We start from the raw sequence: 13210 nt of genomic DNA, 5'->3' as shown, positions 1-13210 counted from the left end.
TAATTCCATAAACAGAAGATTGACTTTGTTATATGATCAGGAAGCAGCTGGAGAGCCATGAAGGCTGATTTTTCAGCGATGCTGAGATCCTGCAACCCTTACTGATATATTAATGTAAATCAGCTGAATTTCTTTCTCCTTCTGCGAATCCTCCTTTAACTAGAAAGGCACACAACACAGTGTTGAAAATGGAGGGTGAGCAAACTGAAATGTTGGGGGGATGCTTGAGAAGTTCAGAATTTTCCCCCATTTTCTTGTTGTTTTAAGAATCGAAGTGACCAGGGTTTTGAGAGAAGTTCACGGTCCTCTGAGTATCAGCAGGGGCAGACCACAGCATTAGTTATAGCAGATCTTCAGTTGCTTGTGGCATTATGTTATTTTCATTACTTTCATCATGACGATCTAATTATTCTATATGTATTTTAATAGATTTACAGCAGCTAATGTTTGGAAAAGTGCATTCTGTCCTTTGAACAGTCTCAGAAGCATTCAGTAATTTCCTAGGTTTTCTCCTTACAAAGACATGAAATTGTATGTGTGTGTTAGTATAAAAAAGAAATAAATAAAATACTTGTACAGGGTAAGCTCCAGGATCTGAGAACAGCCTAAGGTTTCTCATTTTCATCCTAATCAATGTGCTTGTAACACATGTCCTGCAGCTAATGAAACCGAATGGAACCTCATCTACTCTGCACACTATCAAAATTCAAGCTTCTACTTTGAAGAAGCCACAAAAATAACTTTCTGGGAGAGCCAAGGGTAAAACCTCACATAAAACACACTGTGCTTAGGCCCAAGTATACCAGACATCTAAACTCCAAAAGCACAAAACCACCCCAACCCTTGCAAACACCCCAACCTTACAAACACCCCAACCCTTACAAACCAGACTCCACAAGCTAGGGTTTATCTCTGAATGACAAAAGGAAATCAGGCTGCTCAGCTTGACGTCAGCAGTGAATGCTTAGGCAGCCTCTTTCAAATGCAGAATAAGTTTCAAGAGCCTTGTCTAGCACAGAAAGAGAAAAGAAAAGGAATATTTTTTAAAGAGGGAGTCAAAGGATATTTGTATGACTACAAAGCTTTCCATCAGGTGAGGAAGGAGAGTCAATTGGTATCACAGAGATCTGTAGCTTCCAAGCAGAACTATGGTGGGAAGCCCAACCTCAGAGAAACAACTGTTCATGGAAATAGCAGGCTCTTTTGAGAAAGTTTCAGCAGACTTTGAATGCCATTCCACATTTCTGAGATTATAAATCAATGATCTTCCTATATTCTGAATTTACACCTGGCGCAGCCTGTACTGCTCCCTGTGACGGCAGTCAGGGCTGCTTGGTGCTTTGCTGGACTGAGCAGGCAGGGTGGCTGGGTGACAGCACAGCTGGGAGCCTTCACACCAAGTCAGGCATCTAGTGGTCCTTGCAGTGGTTCCCTTGTAAACACTACCATTTGGATCACAAATGGGAATTGTTGGGGATGCTGTAACTGTTAAAGCAACGACGAACAAGCTTGGAGGAAGGAAGCTGACTCCAACAGTATTCCATTTGCTCTGACTACTGTTGTTTTTTAAAGCACTTTTAATTAGAAGCACATGTGAAAATGAAGCCAGATATAACCCAAAACCAATACACAAAAAACAACCCAGAAAGCCAAACCCATAGAAATCCCAAGCCCAATCTGTGGTTCTGCTCCTCCGTCCTGGTTAGAAGAGGCAGCGTAAGGCCCAGTTCTCCTTTGTGCAACTTCATTTCTTTTAAGCCTTAGTCATGGTGTGGAAGTCTGGGCTGCTTGGAGCTGGAGCCTGGTTTAGTCTGAGCATTGCATGCAGCCAGAATTCGCCCTCCCAAGCACCTTCAGGTGCTGCTTTTCCTCTCTCTCCTAAGGTGGGTGGCAGTGGTCAGCTGTGGCAGCCAGGATACCCTGCCTACACCAGGGACTGCTGAAGGGGAGCAGAAATGCCAAGAGCAGTGTGTGATGCCATGTAGCACAACTCACAGTTGCACTCCAGCACTGCTGGAGTGTGTATGAGATTAGTAGTGCTGCTGGTAGAGACTAATAATTCTTACAGGTGAGAGCCTTGGGTTTACTGTTGCTCTCTAGGGCATTGTTTTATACTTTAATTGCTGTTATAGAATTGACTGCATAAATACAAAACAATAGAAAACATGTTCTGGTCTTATTTTTGACTATGTGTGTTTATATGTGTGCATTTGTGTTGCTGTTGGTTCAAGGTGTAGGTCTCCAAGAAGGCTTTTGCTGTAATCCCTTTGTGCTGCAAATTTGAGGTATCTGATTTTGCATTTGTCTGGAGTAAGGAGCAATATCCAGAAACCAATTTTCATGTCTTAAAGCAGTACAGATAAACATTTAGGTGAACTCCATGGGAGGTCCTAATTCATGAAGGAGCTACAGGTGAAAAGAACTGCAAAAATTGATGTTGCCTTCTTGTGGTGCTGCAGTGTTGTTTCAGACAAAAAAAACCCAACCTGGTAGAATACTACAGCTGATAAATTGTTGGTTTGAATAGAGATGGAAAAGACTTGGTAAATTATTCAGTATGTTTTCCTGATAAAGCAAGTGTTTGTTTCTGAAACACTTTCATTTCAAATCCAGACTAATCTTGATGTCCACTGCTTCCTAATAGCACTAATATTTGCAGCCTGGCACAGTGTCTCCAGGAAAAAGAAAAGTACTTTTGTGGTCAAGGCACAAGGCTGGGGTTCAAAGATTTAATTTTTATTCCCTGACTCTGCATTAGCCTTTGTGACTGGGCTCAGAAGCCTGCTTCTGGGCAGGAAACCTAAGGCTCCCTTGCCTCCTCCTCACCTAGATTTCAAATTTGTTTAGTCAGGACCCGTCTCTTCCTTTTAGATTTAATTGATTTTTTTTTCCCCTATTTCTGTTTTATTTGTAAATAAAGTGTGTTAACTTTATTAACTATATAACAAAATGTGTCTTATTTTGCAGAAGAATATAATACTTGAGGGTCATCTTAAAGGAGAAATTACTTTATTATAAGCAGCCCTCAATGGTGGTAATTCTCTGCTTGCAAAGCAGACAACACTGGTATCCTAAAACTATTAAGGAAAATAATTTTCTGTACTTTCAGCTCAGATTTTGCAATTGGTTCTACAATTTAAAAGTGCAAACCCAGTATCGTTAGCCTAGCAGAGCTGACACTGACCACTGTGAACTTGATTCTGCAAGCTGCAAAGACTTTTTGTATGGCAGGAATTCCATTTGCGCAGTGCCAGATTTTCTCCCTGAGCTGCGTACTTCTTTTCTGGCACACTCATTTTTGAATGTTATTTTGTGCTAAGAAACTACCAAGTTTTATGATCAGAATGTACAGTAAAACTTTTCTCCAAATTTTTAGGAGCGTAGGAGTAGTCAGCATGGATTCACCAAGGGGAAATCATGGCTGAGCGACCGAATAGTCTTCCATGATGGAATGACTGGCCGGGTAGATGAGGGGAGAGCGGTGGGTGTTGTCTACCTTGGCCTCAGCAAGGCTTGTGACGCTGTCTGCCATACCACCGCTGTGGGTGAGCTCAGGGAGCGCGGGTCAGATGAGCGGGCGGTGAGGTGGGCCGAGGACTGGCCGGAGGGCAGAGCTCAGGGGGCCGTGGTCAGCGGCGCAGGGCCCAGCTGGAGGCCTGTGGCTCGCGGTGCTGCCAGGGTCAGCGCTGGGCCCAGTCCTGTTCCACTTCTCCACCGGTGCCCTGGGCGAGGGGCAGCGGGTGCCTCAGCAAGGCTGAGGAGGCCGGGCGGGGGGAGCGGCGGGTGCACCCGAAGGCTGCGCGGCCGTTCAGCGAGACTGGGCCGGCTGGAGAGCTGGGTGTGGAGGGACCCGATGGAGTTCCACCAAGGCAAGTGTAGGGTCCTGCACCTGGGGGGGAACAGCCCCACCGCCAGTACGGGCTGGGGCTGAGCTGCTGGGGGGCAGCTCTGCGGAGAGGGACCTGGCAGTGCTGCTGGGCAGCCAGTTGCCCCCGAGCCAGCAGTGTGCCCTGGTGGCCGAGGAGGCCAATGGTGCCCTGGGGGCATTAGGGGCAGCGGGGCCAGCAGGCCCAGGGAGGTGATCCTCACCCTCTGCTCTGCCCCGGCGAGGCCACAGCTGGAGCGCTGGCTCCGGTGCTGGGCTCCCCAGTTCAGGAGACACTGGGAACTGCTGGGGAGGGTCCAGCGGAGGCTGCGAAGGTGGTGAGGGGGCTGGAGCATCTCCCTGGGGAGGAAAGGCTGAGGGAGCTGGGCCTGTTTAGCCTGGAGAGGAGAAGGCCGAGGGGGGATCTTCTCGATGTCTGCAAATACCTTAAGGGCCAGTGTCAGGAGGACGGGCCGGGCTCTTTTCAGCGGTGCCCAGCAACGGGACGAGGGGCGACGGGCACAGGCTGCACCACAGGCGGTTCCTTCTGAGTATGGGGAAGAACTTCTTTCCCCTGAGGGTGACGGAGCCCTGGAACAGGCTGCCCAGAGAGGCTGTGGGGTCTCCTTCTCTGGAGACACTCAAACCCGCCTGGACACCACCCTGTGCAGCCTGCTCCAGGTGCCTTCCAACCCTGACCTATTCTGTGATTCTGTAGGTTTAAGGGAAGATTTGAATGGAAGTTGTTTCTTGAAGTATACTAGAAAGGGTGGTTGGTTGTGAAAAAGTTGTTCTCTTTGTCTAAAGAAGAAAATGGAATAAAGGCATATGTACTCAAGTTGAATTGCTTTAAAATTGTACGTATGGAGGTATGTCTGTTTAATGCTGAAGCTTAAAATTGCAGACTGTTTGATACTGCTATTACCTTTCAACTTGAGCTATGGATGTGTATACAGTAGTATACTGTACTGTAGTATACAGTAGTTAGTGCTGAACCAACAATATGTTATACTGATGTTTTCAGAAGAGTTTATACATCTAGTGTCTGTAGTTTCAGAAGAGAGATCCATTGTTTTAAAAGGAAGAAAAAGAACAATTTCTCAAGACATGTCTGCAAATCAGCTATTTGTTTTATGGAGCTGGGTAGTAATGGCTAAGTAACGCCTCTGAGAACTATTAATAACTGGCACAGAAAACCTGGAAAAGAGCAAAGATGTAATTTACCTGCTTACCTGAAGAGGGGTTTATTTATTTTCTTTCCATTTGGTAAGCTCATAAATGAGCAGAAGTAGTGAAGTTGTCTCAGAACAGTAGAAGTATTTGCTATCTACCACTTATGATGCAAATAAATTAACACGAGGCATGTTTGCAGTGTTTTCTTTAAAGAATTAAATAAAAGGGAACAACTAGGATATCCAGATTCCTTCCAAGAAACACAACTTTGGCTGCTTTTAAAAGAAAACCTGCCACTGGTTAGGTGGGATCAGTACTCCTGGGAAATCATTCCATACTTGTCAAGATACTTTAACATAAAATGCAGGAGGTGAAAACCTTGCAGGCAAATACTGATATGGCCAGTCAGTTCTCAGCAGACAGCATTCAAATGTTGTATCCAAAAAGTACAACATGAATGTGGTGTTGACAGGAACACAGAAATGTACAGAATAGGAACCACAATAAAATACATTAACCTGAGACATAATCTGATAGACTGTGAAAGAGCAAATGGTTTTGAGAGTTACTGAAGGAAAACATTAGCTTAAATTTCCACCCCCACTCCCCCCTTGAAGTCAGAACTGTTAGGCCAACGCTGGGAATTTGTATAAATCACATTTCCAAATTTGATATAGAATATTAGCTTTCATTGAGAGATCTGATATGTTTGTTGCCTTCAGTTCGTACTGTCAACACTTGAGAATGTGGGCTGGCACTGGCACTGCCTGCTGTCAACAGCCCTGCATCATTCCCTCCTGCAGTTTTCTCTCTTCAGTCTGGGATGTCAAAAGCATGTTACTGATTGTGTATTGGGAAACTTAATCTGGTTAAATGGATACTGTCCTATTGCAGAACAACAGGAGCTGAAAGTGAGAGCAGCTAAGCTGATGCTGGTAGAGAAAGATGTAGAAAGAGCCGAAGCAAAGACTGGCCATTCAAGTAGGACAAGGTTTCTTTTAACTCTTCCAGGAACGTCCAAGAAAAAATCCCTGGGAAAATGGTGGACTGTCCATTTCTTCATATTTTCAAATGTGACAAGATGCCTTTTAGAAGCTATGTGGTGATGCACAATTTACTACCCTCAGTATTTGGGTGAAAGGGGGAAATCTAGTGTACCGTAATATAAAGGAAGTGAGATGATCTGTCAAGCATTTATGGCCTTTTAGTGTGTGTTCTTTAAAATAAATCCATTGCCTCTTTTGGGAATGCGCTTTGTGGAGGAATCTCCTTTTGTGAAGAGCAGTTTCAACAGATTTGTGAGAAGTAAAATACCAAAAATGGATGCATAAGGGATCTTTATATCAGTTCCTTATTATGATCCTCTAAAATGCGTAGTATCTGATAGTTATACATATAAAAGCAGAAGGAAAAGACCAAACGACATGAAGTCAGGTAATTTATATGACTTTTAAAATGTATTCAGATAGAATCTAATCTATTGATTACCGCTGCGCTCAGCACTGGCGAGGCCGCCCCTGGAACGCTGTGTCCAGCTGTGGCCCCGCACGGCCAGAGGGACGCAGAGGGGCTGGAGCGTGTCCAGAGCCGGGCAGGGGCTGGGGAGGGGGCTGGGGCACCCGTGGGATGGGGGGCGGCCGGGGGGGCTCAGCCTGGAGAGGAGGGGGCTCGGGGGGGCCCTTATCGCTCCCTGCAGCTGCCTGACAGGGGCTGTAGGCAGGGGGGGTCGGGCTCTGCTCCCAGGGAACAAGGGACAGGACAGGAGGGAACGGCCTCAGGTGGCACCAGGGGAGGGTTAGATTGGGTGTGAGGGGACATGTCTTCACCGAAAGGGTGGTCAGGCACTGGAACGGGCTGCCCGGGGACGTGGTGGAGTCACCGTCCCTGGAGGTGTTTAAAAAATGTGTAGATGTGGTGCTGAGAGGTATGGCTTAGTGCTGGGCTTGGCAGTGCTGGGTTAACAATTGGACTTGATGATGTTAAAGCTATGTTCCGACCTAAATGATTCCGTGATTTTAGTGCTCTTTGTAGTCAGCAGAAGTCCTGTAGTTGGTCCTTGGACATGACATTCACCAAATATAGTCTGTTTTGTAAAGAGCACTCAGGCTTTTTTGGTATTTTTAAAATCACTCTATCAACACAGTAACTGTAGATTTTTGCATGGTGTCTTTCATGAAAATTGAACCAGAAACTTAATCCCTTTCAGTTGCCTACCTGAGCAGAAAAGCCTCTGCAGTGTTGAGTGGTGTGCTCTGCAGGTTGCTGAAACTCCTCCTTCACACTGTGGGAGATGGAATCCTGAATTTTTGGCAGGGGTTCTGATAAAGTCTCTATAAGCTCAGCCATCAACAGTCCCTATGTGCTGAAGCATTGCTGGTCACATAATGTCACTGGTTATTGTTGTTGCTCCATCTCTTTCCATTCTCTTCATATATCCTTTGCTGAGCGAAGCAAGAAAATACAACTAAAAAGGGATCATAATACCTAAATTCTGGGAAATGCATGTCAGAATTAATAATTTCTTATTTTTGCATGATAGCAAGTCTTTAAATACTGTGTGATCTGGAGTGCACGAACCCTTTTGTTTCCCCAGCACGATAGATTATTCAAATCTGAAGATTTCATCCACTCCTTAGTAATGTGTTCTTCTGAATTGTAAATTGCAAGCTTATCGTTTCCAAATTGCAGATTTCCCGTCTTTTCATCTACATTTATGTAAGAATTTGAGGTAGTATTTATATTTTTGGTTTGTTCTTGGTGGCTGTTGCAGGTAACAGCAAACATGTGCAGTGGCTGCGTGGGAAGGATGGTGAGGTCTGGGTCTGGGTAATGGGAGAAGCCCCTGGCGACAAGCCGTATGAACAGATATCAGAGGAGCTCATAGCAGAGCGAGCCAGGCAACAAGCGCAGAAGGAGGCAGAAGAACTATGGTGAGGATTTAAGAATCTTGAATTCAGGGTCCACTTGGCATAATGGGAGACATGGCCTTGTAGAAAGGCAGCAGGTAATGGTGGGTAAAACTGGTAAGTATGTTTTGTGAACATTAGTTTTCACTTGTTTTGGCAATTTTTCAGCACGGGGAAAACATGAATTTCATTTTTGTTGAATACTGAAGAACAAAAATCCTCTTCCGCAAAAAAAGTGAAGCAAACTTTTCTTTCGAGGAATTTTGCTAAACCATTGACCAGTTTGTAAATAAATAAAAATAAAGCCATCTGTGTTTGAGATGATTAGATTAGAGATGTTTGTTGTATTGCGCATCTATGCCCACAATGGGTATTGGTACATAAAGTCCTTTTTGAAATTGGTTTTATTTACATATTGCTTGTATTAATTCTTATCCCAGCAGTTCAGAAACTGATTACACAAAGTGCCATGCTGGTATTTCCAGCAGGGCCTCTTCAAGCTTTGGGAAAGATTCAAAAGTGTTTGGATGCCTGATATGGTTAGGAAGTTGGCCACCTGCCTCCCACGCTTCCTTTTGTAGTGCAGCGCTGAAAAGTGACACTTTAAATGTCAGACTATTCTGTATTATTCTTTTTCATAGGAGATTCTTCTTGCTTATAGTGATTGCATATTGAAGCAGGGATTAGAAGCTTCAACCTGTGCTCTGCATTCCTTTTACATTGTCAGTACTAATAAACAATCTACTGTAAAAATCTGGCAGACATTTGCATTGATATTTGAGAGACAATACATTCCCAATCATGCTTTGCTAGGCTGACAGAAAAATCTATATTTTCAGCCAGGGAAGGAAAAATATAGGGTATGACTCAACATCCGCAAACTACTTCTCTAATTTAGAAGGTACTCTTCTAATTAGTCATTTATCAAAAACTGAGAATGTCTGCTTTTGGGATAGTTTCCTCAAATCTGATTGGAAGTAGGTCTCTTGTTAAATACATTTTAAGTATTTCCTTTTATGTTTCCATGAAGTCTTGTGCTAATTATTTGTTGCAACCAGTGAGCAAGTATTGATCCTCAATTAAAAAAAAAAAAAAATCAGTGTCTTAAATTATTTTCATTTTCAAATTCTTTTCTGAAGGAGACAAAAGGAGGCTGAAATAACAAAGAAATTCCGGGATGCTATGGCTCAAGAAAAAGCCAGAATAGTGGCAGAAAAATGGAAAATAGAAATAGAAGATCGGAAAGCTGCCAAATTGGAGGAGGAAAAAATTCAGGAGGAACTGAAGGTTTGCACAGAGTACTTTAGCTTTTCTAATAGTCTTTTTGTATAGTTTCAAAGTTCTTGTCACCTTCAGTGCATGTTTATTAATAAGCTTTAAAACCCAGAGTTGTAATTTTTCATCCTGGAATATACAAATAGCTACATGGTGTTCACCAGAACAGCTGGGTGAGTGATGCAAAAAAATTACATATCTCATTCAAAAGTGTCAGGACAATCAAACTGGTTATTCAGCTCACACATTAACAGGATTGTTCAGTCAGCTGTGCCGAGTGAGTCATACTGGGGGGAAAAATGTACAATTGTGAAACGTCTCGTTTTAAGTTAGTTTGCTTGAACATATTTTGTGTATTTTGGGTGAGTTCACATATTGAACTTTAAAATTCTGTCACTATTTTCTTTAAGGTAATGAGAGGTGGATCCTCCTAATCAACAGATGGGAAAAACCCAGTTGGCTTTGTGGGGAGAAGTTAATTTGTCTGATTTTACTGCCTTCATCATGAATTTTCTACGGGCTCCGTTATAGTATTTTAATGTTTGTTTGAAATAATATTTTTTTCACATTCTTTTGTTGAGAAAAACAGGAAAAGATGGCCTTTGCCTTCCCTTTTCATATTACTTTGTAAAGATAAAAAATTGTTTAAAAATGGGAAAATAAAATATAATTGGTTTAGTGTGTAGAGAAATTATCAGAGAGTTCTGAGTCTGGGATGTGCACACTGGGACTGCACAAGATTGGTGAGGCTGGGTTTCCATGGAGAAAGCCTGTAGCAAAATATGACTCCTAGGAGATCTGCATCCAGTAACTCATGTCTACACGCCTCTGCCCTGCTGACAGCTTGCTATGTCATTTTTCCCGTCCTGAGATGGTGATTAAAAGTGTGGATAGCCTCCTCCCTTGTCCCTCTGTGATGGGAGGAATGCTGAAAAACTCGGTGTTAAATTTATGCAGTTTGATTACAAACTAGAGTCAGCAACTTACTTGTTATTCTATAAATTGTGGGCCTGGGATTTGAAGGTGGTTTTGTAGCACAAAGCAAGGGCGGTTCCTGTAGCCTCCTCTGCACAAAGTTGCCGATTTACCTTTGCACGATTAATTTGAATTCATAGCAGAGAACAGGGCCTTTGAAATTTGATGTCAATGAGTAATGAAACTATACCTTTCAAGTGCTTTATTAATGTATGAATAATGAGCAGAGCAACTAATTAAATGCTCTTTTCTCTGCTTTCCGGAAAGCAAAGCCCTCTTGAACAAAGACTGTTCACTTATATCTCTGTGGTTGATTTACAGTGCACTTGATGGGGTAAATGTCCACAAGCTCACTGTTGTTATTCTGTTTCAAAGAGACTTTTCAAAAAGCAGAATGAGCAACTTGCGAGACTTTTAGTGGCCAGCAGTCATAATTCTCTATTAAGGGAAACTAGTCTTTCAGTTGTTGATGCAATTTAAAAGGAATAGCACCACATTCTGCTCATTTTTGTACTGGTGGAAAGGCAATGTCGCAGTGATCTGTGTTCCCACTGTTTCTCAGGAAGTGAGCAGGTATCCTCCATCCAGCTGTGTGCCTGGTAGGAGAAAGAATTGCACTGCTGTTAAGTGGGATGAGAATTTGGGTCAGTTTCTACTTTGAATTTCAAATACTAACCTTCAGCCAGGATTTCTTTAGTCCTGTTCATAAAGTTGCCAACATCTTTATTTTATCAAAGAAACAGAAACCTTTTTTTCCCCCTATTTTTTCCTTTAAGTCAAAAATTTGGAGAGAATATTTGCAGAAAGATTAAATAAATGGATGAAAATTTTTAAGGCAAGACCCAGCAGAAATTAACTTTTTGGCTTCAAATATTAGTTTGAAAACAAGATATTATGCAGCGGGTTTTGGTTTTTTTTAAATGCACCTTTATTGAGCATGCTCTCCTGGCATTTTCTGTATTAATACAACAACATAGTCTAATTACAATTCCAGCCCTGGGTCTTCAATTAGGTTTATAACTTGAGATCTGTTAGAAGGGACATGGGCTAACATAGGGTTCCACCAGCAGAGATCCAAATGCAGGATTGATCCCTGGTACTATAACACCACACCTTTGCCACTCAGAAAAGCAGCTTAGCTATTCCTTGGTCTTGGAAGAGCAGATCCTGTACGTGGTGCTGTAGAACTATTTAGAAACAGTAAAGGCGTTTCAAAGACAAGTGGATCTCACAGGCTAGTGTGGGGGAGTTGTTAACCTCTGTCTGCTGGCTTATTTAAGCTCACTTGGCTTTCCTTCTCCTTCCCATTTTACTCTTTTTATAACTACTCTTGTGCAGTGGAAAAATCATGTGAAATATTTACAAGCCGAACGAGTGGAAAGGTACCTAGACAGGGAGACAGGAAAGTTATGTTTCTGGCATCTGCCTCGAACTACAAAAGGCGGTAAGAACTACGGTGTTGGGGAAAAAAGATTAATTAATGAATGTACTGAGGTATGACTGCAGTCATTGAAATCACAAAGAAATGTACCTTTCATGAATGATCCAGGGTGTGGAATGGGATGCAGATCAGTCAGCAAGCCCACTTTCACAGGTTTAGAATATTTAATACATTGGTAATCATCCTTCTGTGATGATAACCAGACTGTTTAAAGCAATCTCCAAAGTGGGGTATGAAAAGTTCAGTCTCTAATAATGCTTCATCCTCTTGAAGCATTTTGACTTAGGAGATTGAAACTCTGTCCTTTCTGCTGATGTGTTTAATTTCTAACCGTATTGTATCACAAACACTCCTGTTTAAAATGCTTTTATTCCTCTTGACCTATCATGGGACTTCAGGGCTGTCTGCACTAGATAAATGATATCTCACATATCAAAGTGAATGATGATCCCTGGTTCCTTTTCCAACACTATCAGAAAAGTATTGCTTTCCTTAGTGTTTCTTTAGCAGAAATGCCTTTAATTTATGATGCTAGAATATAAATGTTGACTGCTCTATTTTTGCAGTTCTTTTATGTGCCTATTGCAAAGGACAAATAAGAGAGCCAATTACTATCATTAATCTTTTTGCTAATTCACAAAGGCTATGAGATCATAGGCATAATTTCCTACTGTTATCAGTTGCTGTCATTAAGAGTCTGGAACAATGTGCAGAGCTAGGGCAAATTAAAGGTATGAGTGTCAGCCAGCCAGGGGCGGGTGGTATCCTTCAGCTACATTTAGAAATTAGAGAGAGGTACTCTCTGAGCTCGCTTTTCATGTGGTCTGCATAAAGCCAGAGAATATTGACAGTAAAGTACTATCTGTATGACAACATCAGATACTGCCAAATTCAGTAATATAAGCACAGTTGAAAGTGAAGCTAGATTGCTTTTTAAAAATTCCTTCGGAGATGAAGCGTGTGATAACCAAAAGCTGCATATAAACTTTGTGGGTATTGTTTTTCTTCATGCATCAAAAAGTATTTAGTAGGCATTTTAATGAGAGTGGCACTTAAGGAGAAATAATGCTTATTCTCTTGATAGGCAACAAGAGAGTCAGAGTGCGTTTTCATTTCCTTCATATATATATATCTCTCTATAAAAATTATTTTTTTAAAATGCAAGTTCATGACCTTTACTTGCAGTTGGGATTGTGGTGAGTGAGATGAGCTTTTTTTAAAGTCTGGATCCAAGAATTTCTATGTCCTAGCTGTTTCCATTCTCATCAAAGACGACAGGTTTAGAATCAGCCTTCAGAGAAGAACAGAATAATGAGTGCTTCAGTTCAGGAGATCTCTAATAAGGACAGTTTATGCTTAATAGAACGAACGTGCCTCAGTCCTATTGACTTAGGTGTCTTTTCAGCACATGTCTGAGTGCTTTACGGTGTCCAAAAGTGCTGTGGACCTGATGCTTCAGATAACTGCTGCCAGGTACAGAGTTTAGGGATGCAGTAAAATGTCGCCGTCACCACCTACAGTACCGTGGGCTTCTTATGATGTAACAGCAAGCATTCTGTCCTGATCTAAAAAAAA

At 42.3% G+C, this 13210-nt stretch overlaps 1 protein-coding gene across 1 annotated transcript in view; it reads left to right on the top strand.

Moving 5' to 3' along the window:
- Positions 1 to 13210, top strand: part of SH2D4B (SH2 domain containing 4B) — a 72279-nt gene that overhangs the window by 7853 nt on the left and 51216 nt on the right. The window contains exons 2-3 of the mRNA XM_056352940.1: positions 7809 to 7968; positions 9084 to 9231. Of these exons, the coding sequence (XP_056208915.1) occupies positions 7809 to 7968; positions 9084 to 9231 (308 nt within the window). The remainder of the gene's footprint in view (positions 1 to 7808; positions 7969 to 9083; positions 9232 to 13210) is intronic.

This window comes from Falco biarmicus, chromosome 9, assembly GCF_023638135.1.
Source record: "Falco biarmicus isolate bFalBia1 chromosome 9, bFalBia1.pri, whole genome shotgun sequence".
NCBI lineage: Eukaryota > Metazoa > Chordata > Aves > Falconiformes > Falconidae > Falco > Falco biarmicus.
Note: the sequence above shows the minus strand (reverse complement) of the source record. Positions and strands in the feature narration are given on the sequence as shown.